The following is a 21073-nucleotide window of genomic DNA, read 5'->3' on the forward strand; positions in this document are numbered from 1 at the left end:
ACGCAATATTCCAAGTGAGCCCGCACTAGCGTTTTGTCCAGTTGCAGCATAGCTACAAATTGAGGGGTGATAGATTAAAGACAGATGTCAGAGGCAGGTTCTTTACTCAGAGAGTGGTAAGGGCGTGGAACACCCTGCCTGCCAATGTAGTTAACTCAGCCACATTAGGAGCATTTTAACAGTCCTTGGATAAGCATGTGGATAATGATGGGATAGTGTAGGGGGAGGGGCTTAGATTAGTTCACAGGCCAGCGCAACATCCAGGGCCGAAGGGCCTGTTCTGCGCTGTATTGTTCTATGTTCTATGAACCAACTATATAAAGTACGATGGCTACAAGTACAGGTCAGAAAGTGGAAATTCAGCAACACGTGAATCAGCCCCTGCAAAGCCAGCCCACCACCTATATGGGACAAACCAGTATGCAGTGAAGAGCCAATAAGCGATGCATAGTCAGGAGAATGACAGATGTAGACCAGTGTAGGAGAAAATTTAGATGACACGGGAATTTAATGCACAAGGAAAAGGTGTGCTTTAATTAACATTTGTTGTATTTAGTAATCATTTGTTGGATTTATTCCTACAGAAGTTTTATTTATACTGTTACAAAGTTGGGGGGGGGGTGGAGAGAAACACCCCCCAGAAATAAAACCAAAATACCCAGAGAAGCTTACTTTGCCTCATAGTCTGTTCAAGGTAATTTGAAAAGTGGTATAATCTCATATGCCCAATCTGTTAAAAAGGAGAGGTTAAATAAAATAAATTCCTGACAGCCACTCTATAATCAACAAGTAACAATTAATTTGTTCACTGTTAGAGTTAGATAAATAAGCAGAATTACTAATAAACTAAACAATTCCGCCTTAACTACTAACTATTCCCCAAGAAAACAAAATTTTAGATGAGGCCAACTTTGAAAAGGGAGCCTCGGAAACATCTGCCTTCCTCCTCGACCGAGGGGTCCCCAGCTCCGTTGTCGACAGGACCCTGAACCAGATCCGACCCATCTCCCACACTTCCACCCTCACCTCTTCTCTTTCCTCCCGCAACAGCAATAGAGCTCCCCTTATCCTCACCAACCATCCCACCAGCATCCACATCCAGAAGCTCATCAGAAGCCATTTCTGCCACTTTCAGCAAGATGCCACCACCAGACATATTCCTTTTCCCTCCCTTGTCTGCTTTCCGCAGGGACCGTTCCTTCCAGGACACCCTGGTCCACACTTCCTTCAACCCCAACACCTCCCCACAGCCCTACGGGGACCTTCCCCTGTAACCGAATGTGCAATACCTGCCCATTTACCTCCTCCCTCCCCGGTATCCAAGGGTCCAAACATACCTTCCAGTTGAAGCAACTTTACCTGCACTTCCCAGAAACCAGTGTACTGCGTTCGTTGTTCACAACATGGTCTCCTGTACATCAGGGAAACGAAGCGCAGACTCGGCAACCGCTTTGCAGAACATCTACTTTCTGCTCGTAAAAAAAGACCCTGAACTACCTGTTGCCTGCCACTTTAATGCACCGCCCTGCTCCCTGGCCAACATCTCTATCTCTGGCTTGCTACAGTGTTCCGGAGAAGCCCATAGCAAGCTGAAGGAACAACACCTCATTTTCCGCTTGGGGACCCTACAGCCCTCCGGAGTCAATATTGAGTTCAGTCATTTTAGGGCCTAAACTCTCCCATGTCCGAGCCTCCTACCCCATTCACCAGGCCTTGTTACCTCATTGCCTGCCATTACACACCCGCTGTTGTTAGTCACTGACAATCCCCATTTAACAACTATTCACCCTCCCAGCCTGATCGTTAGCAACTCCTTTGTCTGTCCATCTGTCTTTCTCTCTCTTTGGGATCTATCCTATTGTTTACTCCCTACCCCACCCACCTCCCTGTTTTCTGTACATAAACTGACGTTTTCCCAGGCACCATCAGTTCTGAGGAAGGGTCACCGGACCCGAAATGTTAACTCTGTTTTTTCCTCCACAGATGCTGCCAGACCTGTGGAGCTTTTCAAGCAACTTTGTTTTGGTTCTAGTGTTATGCTGTTCCAATAGATGCAAATTCCACTTATACAAACCAAATTAATACAAACAAAAAACAAAGTTCAATCTCTTGAAGTTACAGCCAGGATAAGTCTTCCGGAATGTTCTTTGCCTTCTCCCCTGTCCTCCAGACAGGAACACCTTCCTCCATTGAATTCTCATCAGGAACTTTAGCTCAGAGTACCATATACCTTCATTTAGACAATGCTTACTCGGTGATCTTAGAGATTTCTATGACAGCTAGTGATTTTCTCTTTCCTTAGAGCTTCTGGCTGTTGATGGCAGTTTGTTGTCAGTCTTCTTTTATACCCTTGGTGACCTATTAATTTCTTATAATAGGATTGATAAAAATGCTGCTTTGCCTACTAATGGCATAGCCTTTTTAAACAATGTTTCAATTTCAAGAACTCTTGCATTTGTTGCTGCATGTTGACATTTTTCTTAATCTCCAAGGCTAAAAACAACACACCTCTAAAAGGGACCATACACTCTTTCCCGCCTCCCACCCCCATCATTTTACAAACATTTCTAATGCGCTGCCTTCCAATTCACAAGTACTATACCAACTTCGCAACAATGCATAGAGCAATGCCATATGGAAACAGACCCTTCAGTCCAACTAGTCTACTCCTACCATGTTTCCAAACTAAACTAGTCCCAATTGCCTCTGCTTGGCCCATATCCTTACAAACTTTTCCTATTCACGTACTTAGCCAAATGTCTTTTAAACAGTGTAACTGTTCCTGCACCCATCACTTCCTCTGGCAGTTCATTCCATGTACAAACCACTCTGTGTGAAAAAGAAATTGCCCCTCATGTCCTTTTTAAATCTTTCTCCTCTCACCTTTAAAAGTATGCCTCATAGTTTTGAACTCACCCACCCTCCGGGGGCGGGGGAAGAAACCCTTTGTATTCACCTTATCTATGCTCCCCATGGTTTTATAAACCTCAATAAAAAGTCACCCCCTCAATCTGCCATGCTCATTTAAAAAAGTTTTGGCTTATCCAACCCATTTTTATAACTCAAACTGGTAAATCTTTTTGAACCCTTTCCAATTGAATAAGATCCTTCCTATAGCAGGGTGACCAGAACTATACACAGTGCTCCAGAATAGACCTCAGTAATGTCCTGTACAACCCTAACATGATGTCCCAACTCTCACTCAAAAGGTCTGAGCAATGAAGGCAAGCGTGCTAAATGTCTTCTTGTGACACAAAATTTGAAGAATTATGTACCGAACTTCCAGGTCTCTTTGTTCCACAACCTTCCCCAGGGACATACCATTAATTGTACAAGTCCTACTCTTTTTTGTTTTACCAAAATGCAATACCTCTCATTTATCCAACATGAATTTCAGTATAGATTTTTTTCAAAGGGAGTGAAGTTTAATTAAATTAATGAAGACTTTGAAGTAACACAGAGGATTAATCAGGGCAATGTTGTTTATGTAGTGTATACAGACTTTCAGAAGGCATTTGATATAGTGCCATACAACAGACTTGTAAGCAAAGCTAGAGATTGTGGAATTAATGTCCAGTAGCAAAACACATACAAAACTGGCTGCAAGTTGGGAATCAGGGAGTCCTAATAGATGGATGCTTTTCAGGAATGGAAAGAGAGGATGGTTTGCAGTGGAGTCCCTCTGAAACCAGTGGCTGAACTCTTGCTTTACCTGACATACTTCAATTATTTAGAACTTGGGGTATAGAGCACAATTTCAAAATTATTGAAAGTCAATCAAGTTTATGTGGAGAATTGCAAGGTGATTTTTTTTGTTATAAAAAACATTCTTCGAAACGAAAATTATTCTTCATCAATAAAAACTAATTGAAGTTGTAGCAGCAGACAATCCTAAGTCTATGCGTACATATGTCATTAAAGGTGACAGAACAGGTTCAGAGAATAGTTAATACAGCAAATAGTATCCTGGACTTGATTAACATAGGCATAGAGTATAACAGCAATGAGATTACATCAAATTTATTTCACCGTAACAAAACTCATTACAGACTCAGCTGGAGTATGGTGTCCAGTTCTGCTCCCAGGATGAGGCATTCCACTCCTGTACATCTCAGATATCATTTTTCGAGGACCGCAACATTCCCCCCCACCGTAGTCGAAAACACCCTCGACCATGTCTCCCGCAACTCATCCCTCACACCCCTACCCTGCAATTTAAAAAAAACCAAAACAGAATCCCCCTCGTCTTCATGTACCACCCCTCCAACATCCAGATCCAACACATCATCCTCTGACACTTCCGCCATCTGAAATCCAACCCAACCACCAAAGACATTTTTCCCTCCACACCCTTATCTGCCTTCCAGAAGGGCCACTGGGTCCGTGGCTCCCTTGTCTGCTCCACACTCTCCTCCAGCGCCACCACACCCAACACTTTTCCCTGCAACCGCATTAAGTGCTACACTGCCCCCATCCCAGGCCCCAAGATGACTTTCCACATCAAGCAAATGTTCACCTGCACATCTGTTAATGTGGTATACTGCATCCGCTGTTCCCGTTGTGGACGCCTCTACATTGGGAAAACCAAGCGGAGGCTTGCGGACCACTTTGCAGAACACCTACGCTCAGTTCACACTAAACAACTGCACTTCCCAGTCGCGAACAATTTCAACTCCCCCTCTCATTCCACAGAAGACATGTCCATCCTGGGCCTCCTGCAGTGCCATAATGATGCTACCTGAAGGAGGCAGGAACAGAAACTCATATTCTGCTTGGGAACCCTACAGCCTAATGGTATCAATGAGGGCTTCACAAGCTTCAAAATACCCCTCCTCCATACCGCTTCCCAAAAGCAGCCCAGCTCGTCCCTGCCTCCTTAACCTGTCCTTCCATCTATTCCCCCTCCCACCTCAAGCCCCAACCCCATCTCCTACCTACTAACCTCATCCCGCCTCCTTAACCTGTCATTCCTCCCTGGACTGACCTATCTCCTCCCTACCTCGCTACCTGCACTTACCTTCACTGGCTCCATCCCAGCCTCTTTGGCCTGTCTGTCTCCTCTCCACCTATCTTCTCCTCTATCCATCTTCTCTTTGCATCCCCCCTCTCTCCCTATTTATTTCAGAACACGCTCCCCTCCCCCATTTCTGAAGAAGGGTCTAGGCCCAAAACATCAGCTTTCCTGCTCCTCTGATGCTGCTTGGCCTGCCACGTTCATCCAGCTTTACATGTCGTTATCGCAAATTTCATCAAGCAAATATTTTATGTACACAGTACAATATTGGCCAAACTGCTAAAAAGTAAATACCTTACTTGCTTCTTCCCCTTCTACTATACCCATCCGAAACTCAACAGAAAGAAGGAGGTTACTTTAAAACTATTTCTGGCTATTGTAATTTCATACAAATCTATTAAAGGGATATTGATAAATTAAGGAAATGGGCAAAACAGCAGCGGATGGGAGTTCAACGTAAGCAAGTGTTTATCCAGTTTGGACCGAACAAAACAGTACATTCGACTGAACAAAGTTAACTAAAGTGGATGTCTTAGAAACTTGGGGGCTTAGGTGCATTGCTCTTTAAAATGTCACAAACAGGTGTGGAAAATAATCAAGAAAGCTAATGGCATGCTGGCCTTTTTGTCTGGAGTACTGCAGTATAAGCATGCAGACATTATGCTGCAGTTATACAAAACCCTGGTTAGACCCCACGTGGAGTACTGTGAGATAGACACATTTTTGTTAAGTAAAGACATTAAGGGATATGGGCCAAAGGCAGGTACCAAGAGTTATGACACGTATCAACCACGATCTTACTGAATGGCAGAACAGGCTCGAAGGGATAGACGGCCTGCTCCTATTCCTATGTCCTACATGGTTCACTTAAACCACTGATCAAAGGTCTTATGATGAGGTGGTAGCATATCTGCTTCATTGGTTAGAAGCTTCAGGTTGCAGTCCCATCCCAGAACTTGATGGATCACGAAGGCATTTTCCTACACAATGCAACAATTTGATTAGAAAACTGCAAAACCTTCCAATACACACCAATGGCAGGTTGTAGAATGAGACAAATTCCTTGTCTAGTTGTCCTTCCATCATATGGCTGAACCTTTCCCTCTCCAGAACAAAACATGCAGGTTGCCAAAGCAACTGAAAACCTTTTTTATTGGGACTATTTTCTTGCTTTTTCTAGACTTTGGTAATGTTTTATTGCCACAGTAAAGACATTCAATTCACATTTCCATGGTTACATTTCGGCACATCTTCCAATGACAAAAATGGCAACTACAGACCAAAAAGACAGTTCACCAAATGGGCCAGTTACATATAAGTTGGCCATACTGACCAGGCTGCAAATTCAATCGGGATTAATTAACCTCACCCAAGAGGACTCTAATACAATAACTGATCGAAGAATTTCAAGCCTCAAAAGCTAGGGCAAAAAGTGGCAGAGGAGCAAAAGTCTAGTGGGTGGACCGGTGGCTTAGTGGCTCAATTTCACCCTTCGACGACTGTCTGTGTGGGTTCCCTCTGGGTGCTCCAGTTTCCTCTTACAGTCCAAAGATGAGCAGGTTAGATGGGCTGGCCGTGCTAAATTGCCTATAGTGTTCAGGTATGTGCAAGCTAGATGGATTAGCCATGGAAAAAGCAGAATTACAGGGATAGGGTCAGGGGATGTGTCTGGGTGAGGTGTTGTTTGGAGGGTCGGTTTGGAATTGATGTGCTGAATAGCCTGCTTCAAAGAATTTTCTATTAAAATTCTAAGTGTTAGCTCCAATGACGTCTGCTAGGAACGCGAGAACAATTTGATACGAAACAGCTCAGTTGTGATGTCCAACAGACTAACAGGCTCTTAAAAAAAAATTGTACCTGGGTAAAATACCAACTGCCTACCACTGCCCATGGACAAGCAAGATGAGAATGTTGGGAAATAAAAGGCAGCAGAAGTGAAATGTCATCAGTTAACTATTTTTAACTGTGTGGAAAATAGAGCCAAACTTATTTTCTCAATCGCAGTCAACAAAACTAGCTAAATAATTAACTACAATGATTGCAAAACTGTAAGTTTAATAAGTAAGACAAATGTAAAGTTTTTAAATGGACACAACTTAAAAATTTTTTAATGGTAAAATCTTGTCGGCAAATATTCCAGTATATTCATTAAAAAGTTACCATAATTCTCATTATCAAACTGTCAGAAAATATTACAATTGTTTTATATATTTAAGCTCTGTGACAACCAAATGCATTACACATTTTCCCTTGAATTAACAAAACATTGACTTCTGAGATACATTAACTTTGAGAACAACGTTAATGCTAGCCTGTTGCATCAGGATATTTTTTATCTTTTATGAATATGGTTTACAAATAACAGATTATAAAACAAGATAACTAAAGAAAAAATACATTCAAAGCATCGTGACACAGGTCACTTTGCAACAACAGACAAAATATAGAAGTGTATTCTTGTTCGATTATAGTGAATGATAATGGTCTGTCATAATACTTTTAAAAACCCCTTTGTCTGCACTTGCCAATATTTAATACACATTCCTCAACAACTTATATACATTTAAAATATTTAAAGAAAGAAACTTAAAATCACTGTTGTCTCACAAAATCTAATATTGCATCATTTTTGGACAAAGGAAGAGCAGAACAGAAATAACAACTCCAATAGGCTTCATACATTACCATTTGTTAAAACTAATTAGGACCTCTGTTTAGTGAGGTAAACAACTATAACTACATTTCTTTTCTCATAACAAGAAATTTTATACTTTTTGAAATGGAAACTTATTCCCTAAATTACATGCAGTCATGCACCTACTTTCTCGTCAGCAACCAATAAATGTAGATTTTGTGTAAAAAGTAATTACTTCAAGTTAGACAGTCATCTCTAGCATAAAAATGAAGCAACATCTTAGACTACCCAAAAATGAACTATGCACTGTTGTTTGGATAGACACCACTACAAAAAAATAGACTAAGATGTTTACAGTACCTGAGACGATTTGAACCAAAGATCTGAATACACTGATTAGTTTTTCAGCTCTTGGCCCATAGCCCTAGAGGCTATGGCAATGCAACTGAATATCTAAATACTGCTGAAATGTTATAGGGTTTTCTGACATTTTTTGATCCTCGAATGTTAATTCAAATTGCTGTTCTCAGGGAACTGAAATGAAATATAAAGCAACTAACATGAAACCACAAAGACTGCACCTTTGAAGATATAACAAATTTAGGTAGAAAATGAAACAACATAATATTTTTCTGAACTCGAAGGAAGTCAGAGACAATGGCCTTAGTGATAAAAGCTTCAGTCTGGAAGCCACTGGAATGCAGGGCAGAGTTCAGACTGGATTCAATACTACGCAAGTTTCAGCCAAATGCAATAAGTGGCAAAAATTATATTTAGTAGTAGTATAAGTGGAGGTTCAAGGTATTAGGCTTCCACACTACAAGAAAATTAGCTGAACACAGGGAGATTACATTTTCAGATATTCATGTAGAAAAAGAACAAATTAACCCCAACCTGGACAAGGTGCATAGGGATCAGTCACTGGTAGAAATGCTAAAGTGAGCAATACCAAACGCTAGCTAAAGTAAATGGAAAACAAAAATTGAGCACAGCGTAAGAAGTTGTGCTGGTTCATTATTACCCTTGTTATGCGTCATTCAATACAATTTCCACTTTGAAATTGTGTACATTAACTCATTGAGTTGAAAAACCTAGCGATAATCAGCTCTGATTTTCGGTTTCTTGTTTTTACAAAAACTCAGCAGACATCAATAAGCAGAAAACTTTGGACTTAAATCAACCAAACTATATTCAAAAGATCAAAGCAGACAAGTCACAATAAACGTACACTAACTGTATGAAAGAATGTGTGGAAAGAGCTGATTTGCATTCTGCTCATTTGCATTGACTTGGCTTAATAAAGTCAACACTGCAATACTACTCCTAACCTGTACACTAATGACCTGGTTGATTTTTTCAGTAATTGGACAGTCAGGGGAAATTTTCAAGTCCAGGTTGCCTCTTATTTGAAAAAATGGATTGCAGGCAGTTGAAAGTTTGGTAATGTTAACAGGTGAAACATCTACAAAAGGTGACAAACATTTGGACTACAGTTCCAGGCAAGGCAGAATTATTACTAGAGGGATCAAATTTTATAAGATAAACAGAGTCTAGTATCTTTAACTTACATTCTTAAAACATTAGGGAACATTTGAAAGCCATAGAAATCATGAATAAAACTTCACAAACAGGTAGATTTTGGATTCAGCAGCATTGACATTCACTCGTCAACGATCAGAGGTTTGGAATTCACTATCTTCACTATTGAAACTCATAGATTAACAAATTAGGTTCTAAAACCCCTTCTAAACTCGACACATTTCCCTACTACAAATGCACAGCTAAATATGTCTACTGCATAGTTTCAATATACAAAAGGTACCTCTGAAATTACAGACCTGAATCAGAGTAGTTTTGTTCTTAAATTCATTGGAGGAAATACTGAATTTACATCAAGGATATGGCCAACATTCCACTTCACCATCGTTGGAAGTTATTCCCCAGGAGGTAAGCTTTTGCGTAGAGATATACCACAATTGCTAGATAACAAATATAAAATGCAGCATGACGCACATCAGATGTAGCCAAAGGCTAAATTTAGAAGATCAATATTGCAGTCGAGAGCCCTATGAAAATGTACTCAAAAGTGCAGCCTTAAAAAGTAACATCAGTATGCACTCAAATTTCTGCATCTATTTACATCAGTTATATTCAGTGTTTAAAAACAATGTTTTGACCAAAGATAGTAGACATCAACAGATTTCAAAACCTTAACACAAGCTTATTATTCGAACAATTGTAAACAGTACACTTAAGAATGGGAATCAGGAAAATTATTCTCATATAAAAGTAGGCCTGTGAAGTAAGGGAGGTGCAAAATGCAAAACATTTGCAACAGGTTGAGAACTATGAACTAGAATTGGGTCAACCAGCTCAAATGTAAGAAACATGGAGTACATCGGTACATTTTATGTTTCATTAATTTATGTTAATATCAAAGAATTGGGGAAAATTCCATAAACAGATATACCACAAAGCTATTATAGGGTCAGGGTGATGAAACCATTAAATATTTGAAATACATTTAAACACATGGGATATGTTGACATTACACGCATAAAGAAATAGCTTTAGATTTTCTCCATGATAATTTCAGAACTAGATTATCTTCTATAGCTGAGACACTTACTTAATTTTGATCAATACACTTTTTCTTCCAAATACCTGCTACCATTAGTAACCTACAGCTGCAATGTGCAATATGCACAGCAGCAACTTGTCAAATCTACTTTGGCAGCCCCTCAGGAACCCGTTACCTCAACCATTTAGAATAACACAAGTGTATGAGAATATTGTGGGCCTTATGTTCCCTCTAAATTTTACATTATCCAGGCTTGGACATATCTCACTGTTATTTCATTTGTTTCAGAACCAAAAATCTTGGAACTGCAGACTCAACAGAAAAGTTGGAGTACCTTCATGACCAAATAACAGCATTTCAAGAAGGCTCGCCTGCAAGCTTAACAGCAAATAGGCATGGAAAATAAATAGCAATATTGTCAGCGACACTAACAGCTCAAAAAACAGACCTCTTAAGAATTAAGATAACTGCCTTGCAGACTTTAAAGTACAACTACTTGAGGCTGCATATCAATATTAGTCTCATGGTCCAGTTGTGTAGGGTAGTAGATATTCAGGATCAATTTTACATTAAAACTGCAAATATCGTTGGTGTATTACACTGGATACCAAAGGGCTACTTGTCACATGGTGGAACATAGGCTCAAACCAAGTCATTAGTGGAGAGAGGTAGTGCACCAGAAAGAAATGCTCTTCAGGTTCTCTTAAGCGATCTATAGTTTGCTGGTAAGATAACACAGGTAACAGTTTGGAATGAACTTATTAGCAGCCTTCTGGGAGTGAAAGTGATGGAAAGCACAGCAGGTAACGAAAAGGACAGACAACATATACATGAAAAAAAATTAAAGATTTCATTATGGACTGGATTTATTCAAAAAGGTCTGGAGTTATGCTATAGTTATGAATCATGAAGCTGAAAATGAAACAGCTCAGGCCAGCCTGTAACACAGCCAAATATCTGAACTTGAAAGGATATCTGCACCTCATAGAATGTCAGGAGGTTGCTGTCTTGAACTTTTAGCTGCACTGTTATCATAGACTTTAGAGGCTACCATTGATCTAAAGCTGAACTGAATCAGCCACATAAATACAAAGGCAAAGCCTATGCACTATGCTCAGGTTGTCTCCTCTAAAGTTTCTTCACCACCTAAGAAGAATTAAGTTTAAGAGAATATACACCATTCATCCAAACGAGTGAAAGCTGATTGCTGGGATAAAGGGGTTGAGTTGAGGAGAGTTTGAGTCTATACTTATGGGTTTTAGGAAGAATGAGAGGTAATTTTATTGTAAGATATAAGATCCTGAGGTGATATAACAGCATAGATAATGAAAACATGCTTCACCTCATTTGGGAATCCAGAACTAGATGGAATTGTTACAGAATAAGGAGATGACCACTCAATGGAGTTACAAGGAATTGCTTCTCAGAGGGTTGTAAATCTTTGGAATTCTCCACATCAGGGATCAGTGAAAACTGACTCACTGATTGAGGCTGAGATAGACAGATTTTAGTCAAAGATTTTTGGCCTATGAAGGTTAGAAGGAGCAGCAAAGCAGTTGAAGCCAAGATCAGATTAAGTATGACCCTAATGGGTGACTGGACAGACTCAAGGAACCAGATAACATACTGTTCCTCAAACTCCTGGTGTTCTCCACAGTATCAAGTTCAGGCCTGTGTAGAATCCCTGCAGTGTCGAAACAGGCATTTTGGCCCAAGACGTCTATACCAACTCTCTGAAGAGCATCACACCCAGACTCAACTCCTACTCTAACCCTGTAACCCTGCATTTCCCATGGCCAATCCATCTAACCCTTACATCTTTGGACTGTGGGACGAAATTGGAACACCTGGAGGAAATCCACGCAGACATGAGGAAAACGTGCAAACTCAACACAGACTGTCGCCCAAGGGTGGAATTGAACCTGGGTCCCTGGTGTTGTGAGGCAGCAGTGCTAACCACTGAGGCACCATGCTGCTCTATTATTGTGATTAACTGCCTCTATCTCTGAACTCAATATCTATCCCCTGCACTACAGAGGGATGTTAGTATGTATAATCTTCAGAATGCATTGCAACAGCTCCCCTGGGTTAGATGGGCTGTTATATCTTCAAACATGACCATCGGTAGGACAAAAGCAGTAGCATCCAGAAATCACACTTACTTCAGGTTTCCTTCCAAATTATACACCTTCTGATTTGGTACACATGACCAGTTCTGGGTGAAAGTTGTTGAATTTCATCAAGGACAATGTGGTCTTAAATGGAAAACTGTTCAAACAGAGGTAGCCCATAACATCACCAGAAAACAACAGAGATTGATAAGGATATCCACACCCCATGAACACACATACACAAAAAGCAATCCCCTAAACAAGCTTGATGTACATGTTGCATACACCATCTGTTGTACATTGCAGATACACATTAATAATGCTGGGTGTAGAATATCTTAGAATTGTATACATCAAGCCAGTGATATTGAACATGGTGGTGATAGTAAGGCTGTATATTTTTACAAATAAAATTTTGAATATCACAGAAATTCTCTTAGGAGTTTTGATCTTAATGTTACATTTTCCAAAAAGAAAACTAGCTAGCTTTATAAATTCATTTTCCCAGAAACATCAGTATGTAGGAGATCAAATCAACAATGCATTGACCGAGTGCACAGCATTTCAGAGAAGGGCTGTTACAGAATACATCATTTCTTAATGAAAATAACTCAATCCTGTACTCAAATTAGCAAAGAAACTGAGAAAAGTGTAACCCATAAATACATTCAGTCCTTATTATCTGCTAATTCACTGTCCATTGATCCACATACTTGCAAGGTCGGTGCCAGACCCTTTTTCATCCCATTGTCTCACCGACCTGCCTTAGTCAACCGATCACATAGGAATGCTATCTGTAATTTCTTGGTATACACAGGAAGTCCATGCCTCTGTCCCTCGCAGAAATGAGGTCTGAGTGTATAGTTATAGACAACTATCTATTTTCAATTTGATATCAGGAAACAGCATCCAACAGAAGCCCTTACATGCAAAGAAGGGAGGGATATGAAAGTGGTCTAGACTGGTTGGTGACCTGGTACACATTAACATATTGAATGGATTGAGATAATAAGCCACAATTTGCCCAATCTCAACTCTAAGAATAGTCTACCTATTTTTTAATATATTCATATAACCCATAGGAAGAGTTTCATCCTCTCCAGAACTTTCTGTGGAAGAGGGAGAATAAAAGGGCACTAGTGATACCTTACCACAAACAGTGAAGTGACACTGGATTTTCTTTCAAATGATGTTAGATGATATCTTGCACATATGTATAATTTCTTGGTGGTGTTGATTCCTTGATGGGTACTAGATTCCACACACACACACACACCAGTGTTGGCCTCTGGCGCCTCTGTCAAATGGGAGTTTACACACCCACTTGCCTCAACAGCAAGTGCCATAATAGTCATCACAGTAAACAATGATCCAGTCTCACCAAGATCTGCACTCACAAAGACGACCTAAACCGGGTTTTCTGATCTTAACCTACAAACATTGAGGCAGACTGCAGAACCCTATTTCTGCCATAGTGTTTGGAGGTTAAAAGGGAAATAAAGTAATGCTAGGTTTCTGCAATCTAAATTACTACTCAGAAAGAAGGTGAAAAGTGCATGTCATTCAATTATAAAAAATTTATAATGAAATTAATATGAAATTACATAAGGCTTTACAGCACATTATTTAATCCAAGAACCAACAAAACGTGCACAAGACAAATGCTGAGGCGCACGTGAACAAAATCTCTTTTGAAGGGGAAATGATCACTAGTTGATAAAAAAAACATAATAGCCTCCCCTTCTACTGATCCCCATTGATTAAGATAGATGCGCAGTTGAGATAAACCACAGATGGCATAAGCAAAAAAATCTTGATATAATACCGCAAAAGAGAACATCGTCTTTGCACAAGACAGGTCAAGAAATTAACATTACCATTTGAGCAGTTTACGTTAAAGGGCCTCTCCCATTACGCTCAGCCAGCCTGCAATTCATTGCTGAAGCAACCTGACCAGCAATTTAAGAAATCAATACTTTTGGTCTACTGAAAAAATAAATCAGAATCCATTGTAATCAAAGAAGTGCATAACTTGCTCACTTGTAAGCTCTGATTTTATCAAAAGTCTGCTGACATAGTTACATAGTCCATTGATGTTTTCATAAGATATCCATGTAACAAAACACGCGATGGCCTTTATGATTCATTGGCAGATAATACCTGTTCCAAAATCTCATCAACAACTTCACTTTCATAGTTTATTTGTGCTAAGTCCAGCTCAGGTACAATGTTAGCCAGAAGCTGCGCAATACCAATCCGCAGAGACCGGAGTTTCACACTGTAAGACATGAAATATTCACATGTTAGCAACTGTGATATTGTTGATTAGTTCATTTCAGTCAGATGGAATGTAAAATTGCCCTTACATTTCCCCCCACCTAGAGATTCTTGCAAAAGATATGTTCCAGTATGTAGCTAATGAAGGATGCTACAGTAAAACCCTTTGGGTATCACTATTTTTCAAAACAATCTTAGTGTTCCATAATGGTGAAAATGGTATAACTCAAATACACCAGAACAGATTTACAGCAGCTTCAGAAAAATCACCAGCAATCCTAAAAAGAATGCAAACATTAAAATTCATTAATATGAAAAAAATCTCTATTTTTAGTTTGAAAAGAAACAATTCAACCCTACAAAAAATTATTTCCACAATCAATGCACACAATGGGCTATGCTTAACTTTTGTCAACAATGAAAGGCATGTTTTATTGGGGGAAATGGCTGCATTTTGTCATTTTTCCCTCCAGAGGAAATGCATTGAGGAATGTGAACAAAATCTCTGAAAAACTGTGAATTCCTGAACCTGCGTCAGCTTTGTCAACATTGTGTAGGTCAGTTATACTTCCAGCTTTCAGTGATATTGGACTGCCCAGTTTAGAAGAGGTAGATGAGAATTACTAAACCCTCCTTTCCAGCGGCACTTGCATAGTTTCTGGATCCATCAAAGTTTTGTGAACAATATCGTCAAGCGATGGAGAAATTCTGCACGCCTGGAAGAGGTGCCGAGGAAAAAGGACGCAAAAACTTGCCTCACTGTTTTGCTGCAAGTCTTGGGGGTACCACACAGTCTGCAAGCAAACATAATGCCTGGCAGAAGGGGGTAGTAGCAGGCACATTCCCTGAAAGACACAGCTATAACATACACACACACACACACACCCACCCCCAACCCCCGCCCACGCAAAACTGAGTCCTGGAGTTTGAATCACAGATTCCTGCGTATTTAGAAAAGCGCTTTTAATAATTGCAACATACAATGGGAGCAGTCAAATCCCATCTATGTCATGTATAGGAAAAGGTGGCGCAGCAGCAGCCTGAAATGGCTCACACACCAAATGAACAGTTCCAAAGCAGGGAAGCACCATGATAACGAGATATTTTTCTTCTGATTGTTCATGGGATGTAGGCTAGACCAAACTTTCCTGCACAGAATGCTGAAAAACCATCAATGGGACAGGCAATATACGAACAGGGTAAGTTAGCTTGTTAGGACTGAGGGGCAGTCAGAAGAGGATGCATCTGTTCTTGTCTAGCTTCACAACCTTACAACTGAAAGCTTCTGGCTAAGGGGAGACAAGAGGCAGGCAATCGCAGTGGTCTTGAACACGAAGATGAGCTTCAATTTCTTTGCAATGAACTTTTTCCAAAATCTCACGTATGACCTTGTAGGATTTCAGAACTGCAGCACACAGATGGACCAACTGAGTCACCAATAGTTTTGTTGGATGTGCAGCACAACTTATTCTGGATGGGTGCAGTTCCAACAATATTCGGGAAGATTGACACCGTCCAGGACAAAGCAGCCAGCTTGACCACAGGCATCCACAAAAACCCATTCCCTCCACTACTGATGTTCAATGCAGCAGTGTGTACTATCCACGAGATGAACTGCAGAAATTCGAAGTTCCTTAGACAGCACCTTCCTAACCCAATATCACTACCATCCAGAAGGACAAGGGCAACAGATACTTGGGATTAGCATCACCTGCATGTTCCCCTCCAAGATACTCACAACCCTGATTTGAAAAGGTACCGGCAATGCTTCATCATGGCTGGGTCAAAATCCTAGAATTCCCTCTCCAAGGGCATTATCAGTCAACTTACAGCAGGTGGACTGCAGTGGTTCAAGAAGCCAGCTCACCACCACTTTCTCAAGAGCAGCTAGGGATAGACAATAAATACTGACCCAGTCAGCAATGTCCATGTCATGAATGAATGAATAAAAAAAGAGGAGGGTCACAGATCTTGTGTCAGCCCTGGGATTTGCCAGATTGGTGACAGGCTTTTCCAGTACTGTTGCAACAGTTGTACCCCTTTTGTGCACAGGTAAGGAGGAACATTCTTCTACTTTTCTGAAGTCTTCTGGCCTGAATGTAACCTCGAACCCAACCTTAGGTCACAAAACTGTGCCCTCTGACAGACTCCTCCCAAAATTTACAAAAACCCTGTGCGAAGTCTGACAGAGCTGATGGATGCAGTTTGCAAACCACAACATGGCGTTACTCATATCTGCCAACCCAGGACCAAAGGTTCAGCTGAAAAAAACATGTTGAATGCATCCTCAATATAACAGCCCAAGAAAGGTGTCAAAATTCAACTTTTTTTTATTATTTGTGCATTCAGATAATAATCTTGGAAAGCTTTTTTTTAAAACAGAAGTTCACTATCCAGTCTAAGCACCGAATTTCTTAATGTTATTTCATTAATCAGTTTGAAAACCAGTTTTGGAAACTATTTTGCAAACATCCTAGTGTTTTGTTAGACAAAACTATCTCAAGCAGGTAAAAATTCTTCAACACTTCCATGTCTGAAATCAGAACCACTGTTTTCATTGGAATTGAAGCTTGAAAATTATTTCAATTTCACAGTCATAGAGACAGACAGCTCAGAAACAGACCATTCAGTCCAGCCAGTCCATGCCGATCACGAACCCAAACTAAGCCAGACCCACCTTGCCTGTGCTTGGCCCATATCGCTCCAAACATTTTTTATTCATGCATTTATCCAAATGCCTTAGTAAATGCTGTAACTGTCACCACTTCTCTGAAAGTTCATTCCACACATGAACCAGTCTCTGCGTCAACTAACGGTCACTCATGTCTTTTTCAACTCTTTCTCCTCTCACCTAGAAAAAATGTCCCTTAGTCTTGAAATCCCACATCCTAGGGAAAAGGCACCTGCCACTCACCTTATCTACACCCTTCATTATTTTATAAACTAAATGATGTCATCTCTTAACCTCTTGTGATAAAAGTCCCAGTCTCTCCTTGTAACTAAAATCCTCCATTCCTAGCAAAATTCTGATAAATCCCTTCTGAACCCTTTCCAGATTAATAACATCCTTCCTAGAACAGGGAAACTGAACTGGACACAGTACCCCAAAAGGGGCCTCACCAATATCCTGTACAACCCAAACATAATGTCTTAACTCCTATACTCGAAGGTATGAGCAATGAAGGCAAGCATGCTAAGCGTCTTCTTAACCACCTTATCTAGATGAGATGCAAACTTCAAAGAATTATGCACTTGAACCCCTAGGTCTTTCTGCTCTGCAACACTACCCAAGGCCCTACTTTTAACTTAAATTTAAGACTTATTTTACATCTTCATGTAAAATGGGTGATCGCAGTATCAATAAATCTTTTATGTCCACAGAACATCATTTCTTATTAAAGTCGGGCTGTCAATTAAATAGTAAATTCATTGTCCAAGATCAAGTTTTACATGGATTGTCCCAACCCTGTCTTCCTAGAGTTGATTCATAATTCCACTAACTTGCTTTAAAGCACTGTACTTCAATCTTGTATATCCGGTTAAACTTTACTGAGTCACCATAATTCACCATCAGATCCCCATCTTCAATCCCCTCTAGCCCTGTTCCATTATATTTCAGCAACTATTTTCAACCACTTAAACCCTAACACATACCACACTATCCCTATTGAAAATTCTGCAAGGATTTTTCTAACCTGAGTTTTACACTGTTCCCAAATATAAATTTTATTTTTCATGACCCAATAAAATCTCAAAACTTAATGTTTTACCTCATGCCATCTGGAAGGTTACTCTGTTGTGCTTCAGTGGCTTCACGCTTTAAACGTTCCACTTCTTTACAAAGATTTGCCAAGTTGAGTTTGATTGTATCATTTTCACTTTGCAATCGTTCAGCCTTTGCAGGGAAGGGAGGAGAGAGAGAAAAAAAAATCACTTTTGTAAAGGTTGCTTCCTATCGTAAAAATATGTTATAGTAGGAACAAACTATGAAAGCCTCCATATGCACTATAGTGGACAAGTCCTAATATTCTGAGACTTACATAAAAGGTAAAGAAATAGTGAAACCAGGCGTGGAGATCCATGTACTTAACTCTCCTAGCCATCGGGATTGAAAGAATGCAGTTATAGAAAGGAGTCTGGAAACATAAAAGCTAAAATAAAATGATAAGAAACCCTAAAGAGAAATTGTAAGAAGATGCAAGTTGTCACAAAATAGTTGAATGAATATTTAGCTTATTAAATACAGTATCTGCCTCAATTATTTACAGACAGTGTTATGGAATTGGGTACAGAATAGAGAGACCTGCGCTGTACCCAATCAACCTGACTTTGCAAAGAATGAACTATTTCCATTTCCCCACCAGTTACAGTCTCACTGATATTTATTATACTGTTTTGAACAGGATATTATGGTTACAATTAAAATAGTTTGCATTTTAATTATGGCAAAAATTAAAAGGCCCAACAGTAAAGCACCCACAGTTCCAATTACAGCACAGCAGCCTTGAGTATGTGCATTTACTTACTGACACAAATGGAACTGATTTGACTGCTAGACCTGTCAGCCTGAACGCAAACTGATGCAGTAGAATGAAATGTCATTTCAACCAAGGTCAGTACTATGTGAATACAAAATGGGATTCCCAGATTAATGGTGGTGCTGAGTGTGTATGTTTTGGGCTGTCACTCAAAAACGAACTACTTTTAGGACATTCAAACTTGAGAATAAAAGAAAACGAATGCATGAAACCAAGGCAATGAACAAGAACAAGCTCGTTGATGAATTTGAATCATCAAATCTTCCTAGCATGTCACATGCTTAAATCTAAAATCTCAAGGAAAAGAATACCCCCGTAACCATTCTGCAATCAGCCCTTTTTAAGCTTAAAACACAGAGATAGGATTGATAAAACCGTTGCACACACTGGACACCAAAAAGGCTGTGTCCTGACAACATCGTAACAAGCGCTGGAGACTTATGCTCCAAGAAGTAGCTGATCCTCACTACGTTGTTCCAGTTGAACTACAATATTGACATCTACCTGGCAGCATGGAAAATTGCCAGGTACGTCCTGATCACTAGAAGTGGGATAAATCCAATTTGGTCAATTATGGCGACAATCAGCTCTAAGTTGAGAGATGGTGACAGATATCAATGTTGCTATCAAATGATAACTATTTAAAAACAGCTGCTCACTAATGCTCAGGTTGGGTTCCACCAGGACCTCAACTCCAATCATCACTAGAGCACAACAAGAACAAAAGAGTGGAATTCCAACAATGAGGGGAGAGGGAATGACCTAAACATCAAGACACATTTGACAGAGGATGACATCAAGGCGCCCTAACAAAACTGAACACAGTGGGAACCAAGAGGAAATGCTCCACTAGCTGAGTAATGCCTGGCACATTCAAGTCAAAATTTGAAAACCTATTTGCCTGTTTGTGTGTTTAGTTACTTACTTCCTCTTTATACTGATCTCGCTCAGACTTGCAGCTGTCTAATTGTCGAAACATACTGTCCAGCTGCAGAATTAGCTCGTCTTCTTCCTTTTTTACCAAATTATCATTTTCCTTTAGATTACAAGTGAAACATTCAAACTTTAAATTCTCCAGTGTTTGGCACTGTCTCTTTAACTTTTCCATTTCCTTTAGTGCCAATTCATATTGGGATGCCTTTTCTTCATTACTGAGTTTGCAGAAATCATCCATAGTCTCTGCATGGTCCCCAATAATAAATTCAGACTGCGTCCACTGATGGCAGCACTCTTTTTTGACATGGCACTCACTTTTTTCCAAAAGCTTTTTTTGAACATTTTCCAGTTCTTTCTCGATCTGTTCACATTTTGCCTTGTAGTGATCTCTCTCATCAGTCATGGCTTTCAGAACAACATTTTGGATGTTTTGTTCTTCGCTGGTTTGAGCTATGCTTCCTTCGTTATTTGCCAAACACTGAAGCTCGTCATCCCGAGACTGCTGAACTTGTTCTTTCAGATCACTGGTGCCACTGGAGAGGTTCTGCTTTTCAGATCCGTTGCCCTCCTCCTTGACAGAAATTGCTGAGTTCTCAGTCTGCGTAGCTTTAACTCGTTCATCACAATTACCGAGCAGCACATCATTGCAAAAGTCAGTTGTATCTGTACTTGCTCTGTGCTCATGTTTTACTTTTGACAAGTCAAAAGTTAAACTAGGCCTTGGTGTACTCTTCTCATCAACAATAATGACATCATCATCAAATGTTGTATCGTTAACAGTTTCCCCATTTACAGAGCTGGCAAAAGTAATTCCTTCATCTAATTTTGGTTGCTTTGGATTTGGACTTGCACTTTGATAGTTACACGTTCTTTTAGCACTAAAAAAAAAGTAGCAAAACATTAACATTAATGTGCAGAGCAATTGCAGGACAATGTTACTTAATTATTCAGTAAGAAGTTTTTAATTCTCCAATATTTGTA

The 21073-nt window shown here is 39.9% G+C and overlaps 1 protein-coding gene across 5 annotated transcripts in view; it reads right to left on the minus strand.

Annotated features, from left to right (window-relative positions):
* Positions 1-13903: 13903 nt before the first annotated feature.
* Positions 13904-21073, minus strand: part of morc3a (MORC family CW-type zinc finger 3a) — a 60747-nt gene continuing 53577 nt past the window's right edge. For 4 of the 5 annotated variants that reach the window (XM_059650173.1, XM_059650171.1, XM_059650172.1 and 1 more), the window contains exons 17-19: positions 20082-20970; positions 18389-18513; positions 13904-14619 (exon numbers count right to left, since the gene is read on the minus strand). In XM_059650173.1, coding sequence (XP_059506156.1) covers positions 14478-14619; positions 18389-18513; positions 20082-20970 — 1156 coding nt within the window. In that variant the 3' untranslated portion in view covers positions 13904-14477. Of the gene's footprint in view, positions 14620-18388; positions 18514-20081; positions 20971-21073 lie in introns of those variants that run through there. The other variant, XM_059650174.1, reaches the window with a different exon arrangement.

Source organism: Stegostoma tigrinum, chromosome 12, assembly GCF_030684315.1.
Source record: "Stegostoma tigrinum isolate sSteTig4 chromosome 12, sSteTig4.hap1, whole genome shotgun sequence".
Classification (NCBI taxonomy): Eukaryota; Metazoa; Chordata; class Chondrichthyes; order Orectolobiformes; family Stegostomatidae; genus Stegostoma; species Stegostoma tigrinum.